Source organism: Electrona antarctica (genome assembly GCF_951216825.1).
Source record: "Electrona antarctica genome assembly, chromosome: 1".
Taxonomy (NCBI): domain Eukaryota; kingdom Metazoa; phylum Chordata; class Actinopteri; order Myctophiformes; family Myctophidae; genus Electrona; species Electrona antarctica.
This window is the reverse complement of record NC_136806.1, coordinates 10,047,192-10,068,276: the sequence shown is the minus strand read 5'-3', so window position 1 is coordinate 10,068,276 and position 21,085 is coordinate 10,047,192. Positions and strand designations below refer to the sequence as shown.

At 47.6% G+C, this 21,085-nt stretch overlaps 1 protein-coding gene across 1 annotated transcript in view; it reads right to left on the bottom strand.

The window, feature by feature from the left end:
- cdh24b (cadherin 24, type 2b) overlaps positions 1-18,963 on the bottom strand; it is a gene marked incomplete at both ends in the record, with an annotated part of 97,214 nt that extends 78,251 nt beyond the window's left edge. Inside the window, one exon of the mRNA XM_079530389.1 lies at positions 18,781-18,963. Within this exon, the coding sequence (XP_079386515.1) occupies positions 18,781-18,963 (183 nt within the window). The remainder of the gene's footprint in view (positions 1-18,780) is intronic.
- Between the last annotated feature and the right edge of the window lie 2,122 nt (positions 18,964-21,085).

Here is a 21,085-nt window from a genome sequence, read left to right as displayed (position 1 = left end):
GTGTCGCAATGCGATGCGTTTTCAGCTTGTAGATCGGCTATTTTTGCTATATTTGAATTGAACTCTTGAATACGTGTTTGCTATTTTTGAATTGGAATCCTGAAAAGTAACATTTGTATATAATTTTAGATGCATTTAGTTATAGTTATGTTAACTCTATGAACTAAATACAAATACATTAGACAAGAGACAATTTTACAACATTTTAATACTAGTAATGATCGGATAATAACCTGCGTGCCGCATTAAGTGATGGTGGGGGCCGCATGTGGCCCCCGGGCCGCCAGTTGCCCATGTATGCTGGAGTAGTTTTACATGTAGTTGTACATGTAGTTGTACATGTAGTTTTTCATGTAGTTGTACATGTAGTTTTACATGTAGTTTTACATGTAGTTGTACATGTAGTTGTACATGTAGTTGTACAGTTGTACATGTAGTTGTACATGTAGTTCATGTAGTTGTACATGTAGTTGTACATGTAGTTGTACATGTAGTTTTACATGTAGTTTTACATGTAGTTTTACATGCGTGAATGTCAAATGTCTAGAAGTGGTGAGAATATAATCCACCATGTGAACAAACAGAATGTCTAGAAGTGGTGAGAATATAATCCACCATGTGAACAAACAGAATGTCTAGAAGTGGTGAGAATCCAGCGGTCCAAACAGGTCTGTGTGTGTTTCTGTGTTCAGCTGTGGAGCTCATGCATGGTTAACCAGCTGGGGCGGCAGTGGCTCAGTGGTACAGTGGCCGGTAGAGCAGCCGGATGGGAAAACCGTGAGGTTCCCAGTTCGATCCCCAGAGTTAGTGTCCAAGTGTCCTTGAGCAAGACCACCGGCCACCGGTGTATGAATGTGTGTGCGGGAAGGGGTGAACGGGTATTGATCTACTGAATTTAAAGCGCTTTGGATAAAAGCGCTATATAAATGCCCCAATGCACCTCTCAACCAAACAGAGAGAGAGAGAGAGAGAAAGAGAGAGAGAAAGAGAGAGATATATTGTAGCGTGAGCTGTTCTTCAACAAACTTGCTATGCCTAAGTTGTAGAATGTAAGTTGTGAAGGAGCAGCAGCGCTGCAGATATCACTTACTGACACGGCTTTTATCGTAACTTACACTCGCAGATGCAACGCACGAAGCAGCACTCAGCTTCACCCTGATCATAATGATCATTCAGTGCTACAGAGAACCTCTACAGACACACAGAGAGAGAGAGAGAGAGAGAGAGAGAGAGAGAGACACAGACAGACAGACAGACAGACAGACAGACAGACAGACAGACAGACAGACAGACAGACAGACAGACAGACAGACAGACAGACAGACAGACAGACAGACAGACAGAGACAGACAGAGAGAGACAGAGAGACAGTGGGTGAAGTACAACAATGTGCAAACACAGCAGCGAGATTTGTGAGCTGCTGTGACAGGAGAAGGATGTCAAATGGAATACAAGCACCTTAAGGAATACATACCATATGTGTACACTGTTTATCAAAAGTATAAAGCTAACGTCTCCTATATAACTATATCTTTGACAAAAATTGTTTCACAAGATACTATTACCCAAAGTGTTAATGTAACACAGTTCTGTTTACACCTTTATTTAATTCCTATTTATATCCAATGTATTTGTAAATACATTGTTTTATTTTGATTGTCTTGTTCCACTTATGATTTGGCAACGTTTTCTCATGCCAATAAAGCTCCTTTGAATTGAATTGAATTGAATTGAGAGAGAGACAGAGACAGAGAGAGAGAGAGAGAGACAGAGAGAGAGAGAGAGACAGAGACAGAGAGAGACAGAGACAGAGAGAGAGAGAGAGAGAGAGACAGAGACAGAGAGAGCGAGAGAGGGTGAGTGAGAGAGAGAGAGAGATTTTGATTTTAAAGAGTCCTTTATTGAGCACTGCTGGGTAAGTCTAACTTAGGTTGGAGCAAAAGGGGAACAGGTTACAGTAAGACAGCCATCTTCCAAAGAAAACAATCAGAAAGAGAAAAACAGCTCATCATGATCTCCCACTGTGCACAAAACTCCCTCAATTGCCCACTTTACACAGAACGCATCGAGATTGTCCACCATCTTACTCCTACTCTGAGCCGTGCTTTTATAAGTCCAGTCATTATGAGCACCGGGTCCACACAGCCCACCTCCTGCGCCCGGTTCCTTCGGCTCAGCCAAATGGCTAGTTTTGCGGTTGCAGATAAGACATTGATTATTGAATGAAATTGAATAATAATTGAAAATTAAATTTAATGTTTTTTTGCCACTGTGTATTTACCACCAGGACGAGAATGCTAGCATCGCTGTCTGAGGCACCAACATAGATAGAGAGAGAGAGAGAGAGAGAGAGAGAGAGAGAGAGAGAGAGAGAGAGAGAGAGAGAGAGAGAGAGAGTACACACTGCCACTGTGACCCGGCTGCCTCTGCTTTCTAAGTCCATGTGCCGCGAGGGTAATAGAGCCTTATGAGCCTTTTACAAGGGAAAAAATACCCCAGGGCTCAACACTCACATGACTGAGGTAAGGCCACCCATACCACACACTCTGAATTCAGGTCAAAAAGACCTTACAGGGATGATTTGAATTGAATATTTAATATAATATTTTGTGTTGTGTGTGTGTGTGTGTGTGTGTGTGTGTGTGTGTGTGTGTGTGTGTGTGTGTGTGTGTGTGTGTGTGTGTGTGTGTGTGTGTACGCATGTGCAGACTGCACTATATGCATGTATAGGCAAGTATTTTCTAAGGCTGCCTTATTGCCTTCACATGAACCCAATCAGCCACAAGTGTCTCTCACACACACACACACACACACACACACACACACACACACACACACACACACACACACACACACACACACACACACACACACACACACACACACACACACACACACACACACACACACACACACACACACACACACACACACCTCCCGCCGAGCGTGCATGTCGGCAAGAACTCGTTACATTTCCGTCTCGCGGGGCAGTAGGGTGTTTTTTCTGGACTCGGCGTGAGAGAAAGAAGTAGTTTTCAGACCGCCTGGTTACACCCCCCCTCTCCCCCAACACCCCTCCATCTCTGTCATCTCTCCTCCTTCACGCTCGCTGAACTCTCCCCTCAGGACCCACTGGTCTCACTCATGCACTCCAAAGCACACCGTCCGCTGGCATTAACCCATTCTGGGCGGGAACCCCTTTTTGGTGTTTTAAGCGTTACGTTAAACTTTAGCTATTGAAAAATAGCATATGTACAAGCTAACTTGTAGGTCTGCTATTTTTGAAAAATCGGTAAAATGTGCCTCAAATCTTTCAGAAAATTGTCATGATTTAGAAAACATATTTTTTTAAATTTCGACGTCAGGCCTGAATGGGTTAACACACTTTGGGCGGGAACGCTTTTTGGTGTTCGCAAATCTTTGAATATATTCTTTCAGAGCGAACGTTTTTTAACTCAAATCTTCTGGGGTGGGGGTGGGGGTGGGGGGTCCCTGGAATAAGGAATTTTCAGATGGGGGTCGGCAGCCAATTACATATAATCTTGGGGGTCCTTGATGTTTGAGAACCACTGACATAAAAATATTGGCTTTTTCAAGAAAACAGGATTTAGAAGACATTTGTAGGATCGTCCTCAGGCCTAAATGGGTTAAAAGTCTTCATCATGTCATCTCAGACAAAAGGGAGATGCCATCAGTGTCCGGCCCGGACGATCATTGGACAGGATGTCAAGGCAGTGGATGGATATCTGGGAATGGGACAGGCCCTTCGTGGATGTCCTTCATAGGACAGGATATCTGGGAATGGAACAGGCCCTTTGTGGATATCCTTCACTAGGACAGGTCCATTAACCCATTTTGACCTGAGATCAGATTCTAAAAATGTCTTCTACATCCTGACAGTTTTATGAAAAAGCTATGTTTCTATGTCAGTCGTTCTTCGATTTTTCAAAAATAGCAGACCTACAAGTTCACAGCGCGCCACTCGGTGGCGCGCTGTGAGCTTGTAGATCTGCTATTTTTCAATAGCTAAAGTATAACATAATGCTAACACCAAAAGGGGTTCCCGCCCAAAATGGGTTAATGATTCTAGTCTTGCATAGCCAGACAACTATTCCACAATCTCCGAATGCTATACAGAGTCTGGAACTACACCTCCCGAAGTCAGAGTAATCCGTTTGTCATTTCCGTTCACAAAAATATATTTTAAAGGAGCATTCAGTGATTTGGGTGATTTGGAAAACCACCCAGTCTGCCCCGGTAACAAAATGTGCACATGCACACGCTCTACAGTGGGGGGAAGTGCAACAGCATGTGCACCAAGTCCCGCCCCCACACATGATTGGAGGAAGGCCCCTCTCATCCTGATTGGATGAAGGCTTTGCCACCCGCCACCAAAACTGAAACTAGGGTTTTTTTGACCCCAGGGGCTCACTGGGGACAGGGAGGAACTCCTTATATGGTCAGCACACTCTATAGTAGGAAGGATTATCCAAATAAAAAGAAAAAATAAGTGATATTTGAATGAAGCGAAATCACTGAATATACCTTTAAAATATCTTTAGAGCTTATTTTTTTAATTTCCATTTCTGCTAAGCAGCAAGCCATATATGCTTATATGCTTTCTATTTAATACTGTTAAATAATTACATAGGGAGGGGGTGCAAATGATGACAGGCGGTTTCTGCTGTCAAAATAATCATGCTGATGCCCGGGTGGTCCTTGCTATAGTGATGTAGTCATTACCGTCATGACCTATCCAACAGGACTATATGAACTCTGATGATGATTTTGACACATGCTTAACCCATTTTGACCGGAGAACGATTCTACAAATGTCTTCTAAATCCTGACAGTTTTCTTTAAAAAAAGAACATGTTTCTATGTCAGTGGTTCTCATACATTTTCATGTCAAGGACCCCCAAAAATGTATGTATTTGGCCGCCATCTGAAAATATGTTGTCCCTGGAACAACATATTTTCAGATGGCGGCCAAATACATACATTTTTGGGGGTCCTTGACCCAGAAGCAAAGATTTGAGTTAAAAACGTTCACTCTGAAAGAATATGTATTCAAAGATTTGCACTACATTTTCCCGATTTTTCAAAAATAGCAGACCTACAAGCTCATAGTGCGGCACTCGGTGCCGCGCTATGAGCTTGTAGGTCTGCTATTTTTCAATAGCTAAAGTATCACATACAGTAATGCTTAAAACACCAAAAGGGGTTCCCGCCCAAAATGGGTTAAAATGCTTTATTCAAATTCATTACAGATACAGTCAAAGAAAGTCAAAGGGAGTAACAAACCGAGGGCAGCCTCGACAGCGGAGCGCTGTCAAATTGGCCGATATCTATAATTCCCTTATTATTTTCAGCCTTCCTGGATCTCACATTATTATTGCTGGCAGTCCCACACTCGAGGGCAATTTATTTGACATGATGGCAACACACAAGTTGAAAGATATATATAAAGGGCAAGTCTTTTTCCCTGAACGCGCTGCACTAATATCCTATTTAAATGTAATGTATTAATACGTGGAATTAATAATTAAACAGGAGTGTGTGACCCAGACCCGTTTGTGCATCTATTCACTCACTGTGAAATGTCAACGAGTGTTATTACATTAGTACGGGGTGAGGGAATTCATTGTGCGCTAGAGACGGTGCTAAATGTTAGCTAACGGAAATGTCTTCAGGTGGCTGGAGATGTCTCCGTGCAGAGAGTAGACACTAATGGCAGGTGTTTTTTTTTAAATAGAAGAGCAGATGAGGGGGGGGGGGGGGGGGGGCAGAGGACACGTGTATGTGTATGTGTGCGCGTGCGTGCGTGCGTGCGTGCGTGCGTGCGTGCGTCATTGGCCCCTGAAGGCAGATGACACACCCAGTCACCTCTTCATCAAACTGTCCCCTCTTCTCAGCGTGATGAAATGCCAGCTGTGTGTGTGTGTGTGTGTGTGTGTGTGTGTGTGTGTGTGTGTGTGTGCGTGCGTGCGTGCGTGCGTGCGTGCGTGCGTGCGTGCGTGCGTGCGTGCGTGCGTGCGTGCGTGCGTGCGTGCGTGCGTGCGTGCGTGCGTGCGTGCGTGCGTGCGTGCGTGCGTGCGTGCGTGCGTGCGTGCGTGCGTGCGCGTGCATGTTCCTTAACCCATTTAGACCGTACGACGTGTGGGAACATCATAACTAATCCAACCGACGGGTTGCTACAACGTGTACACACGTCCTAGCGCATTTTCATTGATATCAAACGAGAGAAAAATACACACACACACACACACAGTTATGCAACGCCAATCTCTCCAGAGACTTCACCCACTCTGCCCTCTTTGTTGCTTTCCTCCTCTCTCTCTCGCTCTCTCTCTCTCTCTCTCTCTTTCTCTGAGAGGGTAATCATTGCCATGATTACCCCCCACCTCCCTCAAATGCAGTCTCTCTCTCTCTCTCTCCCTCCCTCCCTCTCCCCCTCTCCCTCCCTCCCTCTCCCCTTCTCTCTCTCTCTTTCTCTCTCTCTCTCTCTACTCTGAGGTGTGATAACATTGTCTCTCATTCGGTCTCTTTCAGAGCTACAGTATAGAACTCACATTCACGCTGGGCAATGTATACAGCAATGGATGCACCCACCCACCCACCCACTCACTGTACATACAGTAACAATGTATATGGAGAGCAGAGGGGTTGTTGGGAGGTAAACATGTACACACATGTAATATTAATATTACATATATGTGCACATGTTTACTTCCCAACAACCCCTCTGCTCTCCATATTCTCTCTCTCTCTCTCTCTCTCTCTCATTCACTCAGTTACAGCCCCTCCGGTGTGTCTGTGCAGAAATGAATTAGTGATATTTATGATGGTCCTATCCTGGTCCTACCCCCCCCCCCCCCCCATGGTAGAAGGACAGTGATGTTATCGTCTCCTCCATGAAGTCACCTGTCAGCCCATCTCTGTTCTCCATCCATCAGAGCTCAGCGATGGAGCCCGCTGCACTGCAGGCACTTCCTTCTTGTCTTTTACATGCAGGCTTCACTCACACACCAAGGCTACACTCACACACCAAGGCTACACTCACACACCAAGGCTACACTCACACACCATGGCTCCACTCACACACCAAGGCTACACTCACACACCAAGGCTCCACTCACACACCAAGGCTCCACTCACACACCAAGGCTCCACTCACACACCAAGGCTCCACTCACACACCAAGGCTCCACTCACACACCAAGGCTCCACTCACACACCACTCACACACCAAGGCTCAACTCACACACCAAGGCTCAACTCACACACCAAGGCTCCACTCACACACCAAGGCTCAACTCACACACCAAGGCTCCACTCACACACCAAGGCTCCACTCACACACCAAGGCTCCACTCACACACCAAGGCTCCACTCACACACCAAGGCTCCACTCACACACCAAGGCTCCACTCACACACCACTCACACACCAAGGCTCAACTCACACACCAAGGCTCCACTCACACACCAAGGCTCCACTCACACACCAAGGCTCCACTCACACACCAAGGCTCCACTCACACACCAATACACTCACACACCAAGGCTCCACTCACACACCAAGGCTCCACTCACACACCAATACACTCACACACCAAGGCTCAACTCACACACCAAGGCTCCACTCACACACCAAGGCTCAACTCACACACCAAGGCTCCACTCACACACCAAGGCTCCACTCACACACCAAGGCTCCACTCACACACCAAGGCTCCACTCACACACCAAGGCTCCACTCACACACCAAGGCTCCACTCACACACCACTCACACACCAAGGCTCAACTCACACACCAAGGCTCCACTCACACACCAAGGCTCCACTCACACACCAAGGCTCCACTCACACACCAAGGCTCCACTCACACACCAATACACTCACACACCAAGGCTCCACTCACACACCAAGGCTCCACTCACACACCAAGGCTCCACTCACACACCAAGGCTCCACTCACACACCAAGGCTCCACTCACACACCAAGGCTCCACTCACACACCAAGGCTCCACTCACACACCACTCACACACCAAGGCTCAACTCACACACCAAGGCTCAACTCACACACCAAGGCTCCACTCACACACCAAGGCTCCACTCACACACCACTCACACACCAAGGCTCAACTCACACACCAAGGCTCCACTCACACACCAAGGCTCCACTCACACACCAAGGCTCCACTCACACACCAAGGCTCCACTCACACACCAAGGCTCCACTCACACACCAAGGCTCCACTCACACACCACTCACACACCAAGGCTCAACTCACACACCAAGGCTCCACTCACACACCAAGGCTCCACTCACACACCAAGGCTCCACTCACACACCAAGGCTCCACTCACACACCAATACACTCACACACCAAGGCTCCACTCACACACCAATACACTCACACACCAAGGCTCCACTCACACACCAATACACTCACACACCAAGGCTCCACTCACACACCAAGGCTCCACTCACACACCAAGGCTCCACTCACACACCAAGTCTCCACTCACACACCAAGTCTCCACTCACACACCAAGTCTCCACTCACACACCAAGGCTACACTCACACACCAAGGCTCCACTCACACACCAAGGCTCCACTCACACACCAAGGCTCCACTCACACACCAAGTCTCCACTCACACACCAAGTCTCCACTCACACACCAAGGCTCCACTCACACACCAAGGCTCCACTCACACACCAAGGCTACACTCACACACCAAGGCTCCACTCACACACCAAGGCTCCACTCACACACCAAGGCTACACTCACACACCAAGGCTCCACTCACACACCAAGGCTCCACTCACACACCAAGGCTCCACTCACACACCAAGGCTCCACTCACACACCAAGGCTCCACTCACACACCAAGGCTCCACTCACACACCAAGGCTCCACTCACACACCAAGGCTCCACTCACACACCAAGGCTCCACTCACACACCAATACACTCACACACCAAGGCTCCACTCACACACCAAGGCTCCATTCACACACCAAGGCTCCACTCACACACCAATACACTCACACACCAAGGCTCCACTCACACACCAAGGCTCCATTCACACACCAAGGCTCCACTCACACACCAAGGCTCCATTCACACACCAAGGCTCCACTCACACACCAATACACTCACACACCAAGGCTCCACTCACAAACCAGGGCTCCACTCACACACCAAGGCTCCACTCACACACCAAGGCTCCACTCACACACCAAGGCTACACTCACACACCAAGGCTCCACTCACACACCAAGGCTCCACTCACACACCAAGGCTCCACTCACACACCAAGGCTCCACTCACACACCAAGGCTCCACTCACACACCAATACACTCACACACCAGGCTCCACTCACACACCAAGGCTCCACTCACACACCAAGGCTCCACTCACACACCAATACACTCACACACCAAGGCTCCACTCACACACCAAGGCTCCACTCACACACCAATACACTCACACACCAAGGGTACACTCACACACCAATACACTCACACACCAAGGCTACACTCACACACCAATACACTCACACACCATGAAGGCTCCACTCACACACCAAGGCTCCACTCACACACCAAGGCTCCACTCACACACCAATACACTCACACACCAAGGGTACACTCACACACCAATACACTCACACACCAAGGCTACACTCACACACCAATACACTCACACACCATGAAGGCTCCACTCACACACCAAGGCTCGCACTGCACACAGGGTGGGGCTGGGGGTTAGCCGGTTAGGGTAGTGTGTGTGCGTGCTTGCGTGCGTGCGTGCGTGCGTGCGTGCGTGCGTGCGTGCGTGCGTGCAGGTGCACACGTGTTTGAGAGAGGGGTGAGCGTAAACAGAGAGCTGGGGGCGAGAGGAGGATAGCACGTTTAACAGAAGCCTGCGCCAACCGGTTCAGGGCAATGAATCAATGTTTCACCCTTAGACAACTCGCAGATGCTTTTCCCCAGCTCTTCTGTGAGGAGGAGGAGGATGAGGAGGAGGATGAGGAGGAGGAGGAGGAGGATGGTAGCCACTAGCTGGAACGCTACATCGGATTCTCTCCCCTCGGTGAGAATGCCAAAGGCTTTGGAAGCTCCAACACACGCCGGGCCTTTTTAAAACCGCATTCGGGAGGATTGCTCCATGATGAGTGTCAGATATTCATTGGGCCAAATCACAGATCAAACGCTTGAAACATTTTCATCAAGGGCAACATTATGCGAGAGGCCTCGAAGGTTCAGGCAAAATAAAAACGTGTGAGCGACTGATAAAAAAGGCCTTCTTGGACATCGCAGAGTAGCTTCCAAAGTGTTTGGCAACACATTTTGATCTCTTTGTCAAATTCCAAGGCTACAGTATGAGCGACGAGCCGCCTCGTACACAGACATGCCTGAAGTAGTGTTAAACCCATTCTGACTGCATGGGAACGATTCTACAAATGTCTTCTAAATCATGACAGTTTTCTGAAAAACCCTATGTTTCTATATGTCAGTGGTTCTCAGACATTTTCATGTCAAGGACCCCCAATATTATATGTAATATGCCACCGACCCCCATCTGAAAATATGTTGTTCCAGGGACCCCCCCCCCCCCCCCCCAGAAGCAAAGATTTGAGTTAAAAACTTTGGCTCTGAAATAATATATATTCAAAGATTTGCGACATTGTCATGATTTTTCTAAAATAGCAGACCTACAAGCGAGTGCTGCGCTATTAGCTTGCAAAAAAGAATGAGCTGCAAAAAATAAAAATAAATAGCAGATCTAAAATCAATGATCAACAACGCGACACGTTGTGAGAGATCGGCCATGATTCAGCTGCAGGACCCCTGGGGGTCCCAGCACCCCACTTTGTGAACGACTGATTAGCAGGGACACCAGCTTTGTGCATTAAGTTGATAAAGTGGATCTGGGCTAAAGTGGTTAGGACTATACCGTTGCTCTTCTTTTATTTAGATCTCATACATTCTAAACCCATTGGGCCGTTGACTGGATAGACGTAATGAGAACCAAATGCAATCATGTGGAAATGCTGTTAATTTGTTTTGGGGGAGGGGGGAGGGGGGGGGGGGGGGGGGCTTTATTGACGAGGCGCGACTACAAAAAGATTTAACCCATTTAGACCTGAGAACAGATTCTACAAAATAATGTCTTCTGAATCATGACAGTTTTCTGTTTCTATATCAGTTGTTCTCAAACTATTTCATGTCAAGGACCCCAAAGGGACCCCAAAGGACCCCAAGGGACCCCCAGGGACCCCAAGGGACCCCAAAGGACCCCAAAGGACCCCAAGGGACCCCAAAGGACCCCAAAGGACCCCAAGGGACCCCAAAGGACCCCAATGGACCCCAAAGGACCCCAAAGGACCCCAAGGGACCCCAAAGGACCCCAAAGGACCCCAAGGGACCCCAAGGGACCCCAAAGGACCCCAAGGGACCCCAAAGGACCCCAAAGGACCCCCAGGGACCCCAAGGGACCCCAAAGGACCCGAAGGGACCCCAAGGGACCCCAAAGGACCCCAAGGGACCCCAAGGGACCCCAAAGGACCCCAAAGGACCCCCAGGGACCCCAAGGGACCCCAAAGGACCCCAAAGGACCCCAAGGGACCCCAAGGGACCCCAAAGGACCCCCAGGGACCCCAAGGGACCCCAAAGGACCCCAAAGGACCCCCAGGGACCCCAAGGGACCCCAAAGGACCCCAAAGGACCCCAAAGGAACCCAAAGGACCCCAAGGGACCCCAAAGGACCCCAAGGGTACAGACCTCACTGTGTGCTCCTGCGTGTGTACAGACCTCCTGCGTGTGTACAGACCTCACTGTGTGCTCCTGCGTGTGTACAGACCTCACTGTGTGCTCCTGCGTGTGTACAGACCTCACTGTGTGCTCCTGCGTGTGTACAGACCTCACTGTGTGCTCCTGCGTGTGTACAGACCTCACTGTGTGCTCCTGCGTGTGTACAGACCTCACTGTGTGCTCCTGCGTGTGTACAGACCTCACTGTGTGCTCCTGCGTGTGTACAGACCTCCTGCGTGTGTACAGACCTCCTGCGTGTGTACAGACCTCCTGCGTGTGTACAGACCTCCTGTGTGCTCCTGTGTGTGTACAGACCTCCTGTGTGTGTACAGACCTCCTGTGTGTGTACAGACCTCCTGCGTGTGTACAGACCTCCTGTGTGTGTACAGACCTCACTGTGAACACTCCTGCGTGTGTACAGACCTCACTGTGTGCTCCTGCGTGTGTACAGACCTCACTGTGGCGTGTGTACAGACCTCACTGTGTGCTCCTGCGTGTGTACAGACCTCCTGCGTGTGTACAGACCTCACTGTGTGCTCCTGTGTGTGTACAGACCTCCTGTGTGTGTACAGACCTCCTGTGTGTGTACAGACCTCCTGCGTGTGTACAGACCTCACTGTGTGCTCCTGTGTGTGTACAGACCTCCTGTGTGTGTACAGACCTCCTGTGTGTGTACAGACCTCCTGTGTGTGTACAGACCTCCTGTGTGTGTACAGACCTCCTGCGTGTGTACAGACCTCACTGTGTGCTCCTGTGTGTGTACAGACCTCACTGTGTGCTCCTGCATGTGTACAGACCTCACTGTGTGCTCCTGCATGTGTACAGACCTCCTGCGTGTGTACAGACCTCACTGTGTGCTCCTGCGTGTGTACAGACCTCACTGTGGCGTGTGTACAGACCTCACTGTGTGCTCCTGCGTGTGTACAGACCTCCTGCGTGTGTACAGACCTCCTGCGTGTGTACAGACCTCACTGTGGCGTGTGTACAGACCTCACTGTGTGCTCCTGCGTGTGTACAGACCTCCTGCGTGTGTACAGACCTCCTGCGTGTGTACAGACCTCACTGTGGCGTGTGTACAGACCTCACTGTGTGCTCCTGCGTGTGTACAGACCTCACTGTGTGCTCCTGCGTGTGTACAGACCTCACTGTGGCGTGTGTACAGACCTCACTGTGTGCTCCTGCGTGTGTACAGACCTCACTGTGTGCTCCTGCGTGTGTACAGACCTCACTGTGGCGTGTGTACAGACCTCACTGTGTGCTCCAGCGTGTGTACAGACCTCACTGTGGCGTGTGTACAGACCTCACTGTGTGCTCCTGCGTGTGTACAGACCTCACTGTGCCAGTAAATTATTCACACATACAGTATAAACTTGTGGAAAACAGGTTTCTTCCTGAAAAACAACACTGTGATGATCGCGTCTCTCCCCGCAGCCGCGCACGGTACGGGGAAGTCATTTGGAAGAAGCCAGTGCTGCTGCTTTCATGTCGTAACGAACAGAAAGAGGAGAAAGTCACTGGGGAGTTATAATGTACAGTCCCTGAAGACACCTGTCTCTGTGGAGTTTAAACGTGAAAAGGATGTGCTATAAAACCCTCACACCCTGGTTAACCCATTCTAGTCGAGAACCCCTTTTGGTGTTTCAAGCATTATGTTATACTTTAGCTATTGAAAAATAGCAGATCTACAAGCTCAGCTACGAGCTTGTAGATCTGCTATTTTTGAAAAATCGTGAAAATGTGTCACAAACCTTTGAATATATTCTAACATTTTTAACTCAAATCTTTGCTTCTGGAAGGTCCTTGGAACAACATATTTTCAGATGGGGGTCGGTGGCCGATTACATATATATTTGGGGGTCCTTGACATGAAAATGTTTGAGAACATAGAAACATGGGTTTTTCAGAAAAGGATTTAGAAGATATTTGTAGAATCGTCGTCAGGTCTAAATGGGTTAACTCAAAGGCATTTAACCGTGTTATGCACACCAGAGTCATTAATTAACAGCGTCTAATCGGGGGACGAGTTGAGATGGAACGAGGAGAAGAATGAAGAAGACTCCCTCGTCGTTGAAAGCAATTTTTACAATCTTAAGGAAGTGGAGGAATGTTTCACCTGGACACAATTAACTAAAGATGTCTAATGTGGGCATAATGTAGTCCAGTGAATATAAAAAGTACAAAGGAGAATAGCTATAAAATAAACTAAAGAAGATAAAGACATCTATGTGTTCATATACAGATGTGTTCATATACACATGTGTTCATATACACATGTGTTCATATACACATGTGTTCATATACAGATGTGTTCATATACACATGTGTTCATATACACATGTGTTCATATACACATGTGTTCATATACAGATGTGTTCATATACACATGTGTTCATATACACATGTGTTCATATACAGATGTGTTCATATACACATGTGTATATGAACACATGTGTTCATATACACATGTGTATATGAACACATGTGTATATGAACACATGTGTTCATATACAGATGTGTTCATATACACATGTGTTCATATACACATGTGTATATGAACACATGTGTTCATATACACATGTGTTCATATACACATGTGTTCATATACACATGTGTATATGAACACATGTGTATATGAACACATCTGTATATGAACACATGTGTTCATATACACATGTGTTCATATACACATGTGTATATGAACACATGTGTTCATATACACATGTGTTCATATACAGATGTGTTCATATACACATGTGTTCATATACAGATGTGTTCATATACACATGTGTTCATATACACATGTGTTCATATACACATGTGTTCATATACACATGTGTTCATATACACATGTGTTCATATACACATGTGTTCATATACAGATGTGTTCATATACACATGTGTTCATATACAGATGTGTTCATATACACATGTGTTCATATACACATGTGTTCATATACACATGTGTTCATATACACATGTGTTCATATACACATGTGTTCATATACACATGTGTTCATATACACATGTGTTCATATACACATGTGTTCATATACAGATGTGTTCATACTTCATATACACATGTGTCATTCCGACTCTTCACACTTTCCTGATCGTTTCCTGAAGGTTTTGTGAAAATACATGTTTCCCCTTCAGGTTGTATTCTACTGCTTTGCTACTGAGAAGAAGAAGCTTCCATCAGAGGAACTCTATCTATTCAGGGAATCTGAATAGAGTTAACATATAACACCTTGGCAAAATGTCCTCCTCCTTTCTCACTGACGATGTTCTGTTTCTGACAATGAACTGACAATCTACTGACGTGCCGATGGCAGGACATGTGAACGTCTCAAACGGCACACATCTGTGTAGCCTGATTTATTTATTATTTATGCTTATAGTAGTTGCACGTGCACTATAAATAGCTGTTGTGATCTACAAGCTCACAACAGCTGTGCGAGTTAGGGTTAGCTATCGGCTATTTTGGGTGCACGACGCCGGCGAGCAAGTGAGTATAATTCAGGCTTAAGTGTTGCCGACTTCAAGAACGGCGCTGTAGTACTATAGTACTTTAAAGTATTTCACAAGAAAGCAATCGCTTTGTTAACGAAATAAATGTTCAAACACTTGTCGAGTTACTCAAAGTACGTTTCACCTTCAAAAGTTGTCTATATGTGTTCTGAAATAAATTCCTTAAAATAAAAATTCAGATCTTTTAACTCACAGGCGTTTGTTTGCGTTCCAAACCCGAAAAGATCACAGCGCTAAATAATCAAAAAGATAAACATCCCAATGGGTTTTGGAACCACAGCCGAACGCCGTTTTCATACCACGAATCCCAGAGGAAAAAGTGCAGGTCGGCCTGCCAACCACGCATCTGGAAATAGCCAACAGTTGCCTCTTATTTATTTTTAAGCAAACAAAACCTCCCCCAGCGGCTGTATTCTGCTCCGTAGCCTAGTTTCTGCTCTGCCGTGAGCTTCCTTGGGGGATGCAAAGAAATCCCCCGACAGCATTCATAACCTGTGCACGCCCAACAAACCTACTTACATGGGAATCACTTCCCCGGGAATCATGCATGGTGGTGAACGGGCAGTGACCATGAACGGAGTATGAATGCACGCTGCAATCCGCTCGGGTCGAATAACGTGGTTATAAATGTAGCTGGGTCAACCGGTCCGACGTAATCCTCTCCTCTCCTCCGCTGAAAGGAATAAACATGGTTGACCTTGGAAGACGACAGCGCTGGGTTTGAGGGGAGGGGGGAGGGGGGTTATTTTTAAAAGCCCGGGTGTGTAATGGAGCGGAGTGGCGGCTTGGGGTGGCTGGCTGCCTTCGATGCTGTCCGAGTCACGTGCATGCACATGCACAATTGCACATGCACAATTGCACATGCACAATTGCACATGCACACACGCACACATGCACATGCACACGCAAATGCCCAAATACTTGATGCCAGACAGATCAGCAGCAAAGCATCGTTCGCTCCCACGCACACGCACACGCACACACACACACACACACACACACACACACACACACACACACACACACACACACACACACACACACACACAGATGAGTCAGCAGCGGGGGAGCTAATATCGGCCAGGCATTGTGATAGAACGAGAGCAGCCGTTGGCATCCTGATTGGCTCGGTCTCCATGCCTCCCGGCCCCTCCATGCCAAAACATCACCGTCTAAAGCAATCACTGTTAACTGGTGGCACGGCCTCCACGTAACAGGATCACACGCCGCGCAGCGCCGCGCGTCAATGGTTCACTGTTGGTTCATCTGATCCATCCCAGATTAATCCATTAAGACCCGAGGACCAGATCATGTCTTCTAAACCCCCCCCCCCCCAAGAAGCAGAGATTTGAGTTCAAAAATGTTCGCTGTGAAAGAATATATATCAGAGACCCAAATGTTTCCACCCCAAGCATCTGATGACATGATGTCACCAAATGTTTGCTGGCGCATGCAGGGGAAACTGAGTGACCTGCCGTATATGCAGAGGGCCTTGAGACAACCTGTAATCATCCACTCTAATAGAATGGGACGTGAATTCAACAAAATCCATCAAACTATAAATGCACCAAGTCTCTCTGTGTGTGTGTGTGTGTGTGTGTGTGTGTGTGTGTGTGTGTGTGTGTGTGTGTGTGTGTGTGTGTGTGTGTGTGTGTGTGTGTGTGTGTACATACAGTACGTCTGTACGTTTGTAATCGGCGTAACTCGAGAACCGTTCGCCCCACCGACTTCAAATTCGACACACGCGTTCCACCCCACCACAAATGGTAAATGGTAAATGGTGCATTTGAAGCCATGCAAGGTACCAACCAGCACATCGGGAGCAATTTGGGGTTCAGTGTCTTGCCCAAGGACACTTCGACATGTAGACAGGAGGAGCCGGGATTCGAACCGCCGACCCATGGATCATTGGACGACCTGCTCTACCTCTTGAGCCACAGTCGCCCCTATAAGTAGCACCACAGGGGGTGCAGTGCCCGGTGTCGAGTCGGTCGGAACCACGGTTGTCCAGAACCGCCCCAAAAAGGCCTCTGCCCGGGCCCCCTGCCCAGTGTCCATTTATAGAGCTGGCCTGTTCTGACATCAATCTGACGTCTGCATGGAGAAAAACTCCATATATGGGCATATAAAAGGAACACAGACATAATATCTGGGTGGAGCATGCATTTCCAACTTGCATCGTTCCAAGTAGGCCAGCGCCCAGCGGGCACCGCTCTCGTAGCTGCATGTTAACTACAGTATAATGAGTATGTCCATGTCCAGCTAAGATGAATGAACACTGACTCTCTTTCATGTAACGACACCGTTAAACATGTCATTTGACATTCACTTAATTGGCTCAACACGCTTAATTTGACCGACATGTCGTGTCGGTCAAATTATGCGAAAGGATGACTATAGGCTAAAAGGGGACTTCATTATTTAACTGATAGTCGTGCAGCTGCTGACACAAACAAACCGAGTGAAGGCCAATCCTAAAAATAAATAGCCCGTCACTTTAGGTTAACCCATTTTGGGCGGGAACCCCTTTTGGTGTTAGCATTATGTTATGCTTGAGCTATTGAAAAATAGCAGATCTACAAGCTCGTAGCGCGCCACCGAGTGGCGCGCTACGAGCTTGTAGGTCTGCTATTTTTGAAAAATCGAAGAACGACTGACATAGAAACATTTTTCAGAAAACTGTCAGGATGTAGAAGACATTTTTAGAATCTGATCTGATCAAAATGGGTTAATTTACCTGACGAGGAAACAAAGCTGTGGATTTGCTGCAAGCTTTTAGTGCACGTTGTGGTGTCTATAGCCATGACGACAAGCATTACGCCACCACGTTGTGGTGTCTGTAGCCATGACGACAAGCATTACGCCAGCATGAAGGGAGGAGGTCTCACGCCGCTGTGAGGGTACGGATCGTTAACACATTTTGGACTGATTTTGGTCGATTAAAAAAAAAGGCTTCTAAATCCTAATAGTTTTCTGAAAAAACCCATATTTCTATTGTCAGTTGTGCTCAACCTTTTTCATGTCAAGGACCCCCAGTATTATCTCTGTTGGGCCACGGACCACCCATCTCAAAATATGTTGTTCCAGGGACCTCCCCCCAGAAGCAAATATTTGAGTTCGCTCTGAAATATATATTCAAAGATTTGCACCACATTTTCACAACTTTTCAAAAATAGCAGACCTACAAGCTCGTAGCGCGCCACTCGGTGGCGCGCTACGAGCTTGTAGATCTGCTATTTTTCAATAGCTAAAGTTTAACGTAACGTTTAAAACACCAAAAGGGGTTCCCGCCCAAAATGGGTTAAATGACCCACACGCAAGATTGAACATTATGTCCTTTTTTAGTTTTTCCAGTGATGGCCCACGCCCACTCTATAACTTACATTAGGAGGTGCAAATCTGTTGATTGTTCATTGCTCACGTTCAACAGACCACTGAAATTCACACCTCGCACCAGTCTGAGGCGCTGAGCGGAGCGGGCACTGGTCCAGACACAGCTCTGCTGGCGGTGCTGTCCGCCTGCCCGCTCCTCCTTGCAATATGGCACGTTGTGGAGGCAGACCTGTGTGCCGTGGAACATTTGGCAGCGCTCGGAGGAACACATGGGACGAGTTGTGCCTCCCCGCAGCTCACAGGGATGGCTGTGCTGTGTACACCCCGGCCGCTCATGATGTTAATGTTCTCGCTCGAGTGGCGTTTCCGAAAACGACTCCTAAATGCTTCTTTTCTCTTTTTTTTAACTCTTCATATCGGCCACACGGTAAAATCCAGAGCGTTATTTTTTTGTTTTTTGTTTTTTGTTTGTAACTCGGAGTGTGCAGATGAGTTAAATTAGACCCTGAGGATTGTGCCGTGCGGCAGTATGAGAGGGGCTTTCCACTTTAACGAGTGGTTCGGTCGGGAGTGCAGATAACCCATTTTGACCCGAGATCAGATTCTAAAAATGTCTTCTACATCCTGACAGTTTTCTGAAAAAGCTGTTTCTATGTCAGTCGTTCTTCGATTTTTCAAAAATAGCAGACCTACAAGCTCATAGTGCGCCACTCGGTGGCGCGCTATGAGCTTGTAGATCTGCTATTTTTCAATAGCTAAAGCATAACATAATGCTAACACCAAAAGGGGTTCCCACCCAGAATGGGATAAACACGGTGGAAGTGTTTGAAAGTGAAATGTTGCGTTCTTTACCTGGTTTGACATCTCAGCCTCGCTGCGTCAGCGCAGTGAACTCTAGCCATCTGGCACTCCCAAAGAGGTGCAAGTCATCGCTAGCAGCTATTTGCAAAACAACATCTGACCCGGTGGTCTGGCGAGTTTATGCACAGCACTACTGTGCGTGTGCGTGGCGTGCGTACATGTGTGTGCATGCGTGTGTGTGTGTGTGTGTGCGTGCGTGTATACGGTACATAAAGGACCATATGCGTGCCTGCCTACACACAGCTGTGTAATCAACGTATACAACATCATCTGTTGGCCTGTGCGTCGATGGAAGTAATGTCATACTTTCATGTATACACGGTGGAAGTGGTACTTACACATGAATGGCTATGCGTGCCGTTCGTGTATAAGTAGCCTACTTATACAAAGTGGTAGTGCCTCTATGGGTGCGTTCAGATAAACAGTGGTAGTGTCTCTATGGGTGCGTTCAGATAAACAGTGGTAGTGCCTCTATGGGTGCGTTCAGATAAACAGTGGTAGTGTCTCTATGGGTGCGTTGGGATAAACAGTGGTAGTGCCTCTATGGGTGCGTTCAGATAAACAGTGGTAGTGCCTCTATGGGTGCGTTGGGATAAACAGTGGTAGTGCCTCTATGGGTGCGTTCAGATAAACAGTGGTAGTGCCTCTATGGGTGCGTTCAGATAAACAGTGGTAGTGCCTCTATGGGTGCGTTGGGATAAACAGTGGTAGTGCCTCTATGGGTGCGTTCAGATAAACAGTGGTAGTGCCTCTATGGGTGCGTTGGGATAAACAGTGGTAGTGTCTCTATGGGTGCGTTCAGATAAACAGTGGTAGTGTCTCTATGGGTGCGTTCAGATAAACAGTGGTAGTGTCTCTATGGGTGCGTTGGGATAAACAGTGGTAGTGTCTCTATGGGTGCGTTCAGATAAACAGTGGTAGTGCCTCTATGGGTGCGTTGGGATAAACAGTGGTAGTGCCTCTATGGGTGCGTTCAGATAAACAGTGGTAGTGCCTCTATGGGTGCGTTCAGATAAACAGTGGTAGTGCCTCTATGGGTGCGTTCAGATAAACAGTGGTAGTGCCTCTATGGGTGCGTTCAGATAAACAGTGGTAGTGCCTCTATGGGTGCGTTCAGATAAACAGTGGTAGTGCCTCTATGGGTGCGTTCAGATAAACAGTGGTAGTGCCTCTATGGGTGCGTTGGGATAAACAGTGGTAGTGCCTCTATGGGTGCGTTCGGATAAACAGTGGTAGTGCCTCTATGGGTGCGTTCAGATAAACAGTGGTAGTGCCTCTATGGGTGCGTTGGGATAAACAGTGGTAGTGCCTCTATGGGTGCGTTGGGATAAACAGTGGTAGTGCCTCTATGGGTGCGTTGGGATAAACAGTGGTAGTGTCTCTATGGGTGCGTTCAGATAAACAGTGGTAGTGCCTCTATGGGTGCGTTGGGATAAACAGTGGTAGTGCCTCTATGGGTGCGTTGGGATAAACAGTGGTAGTGCCTCTATGGGTGCGTTGGGATAAACAGTGGTAGTGTCTCTATGGGTGCG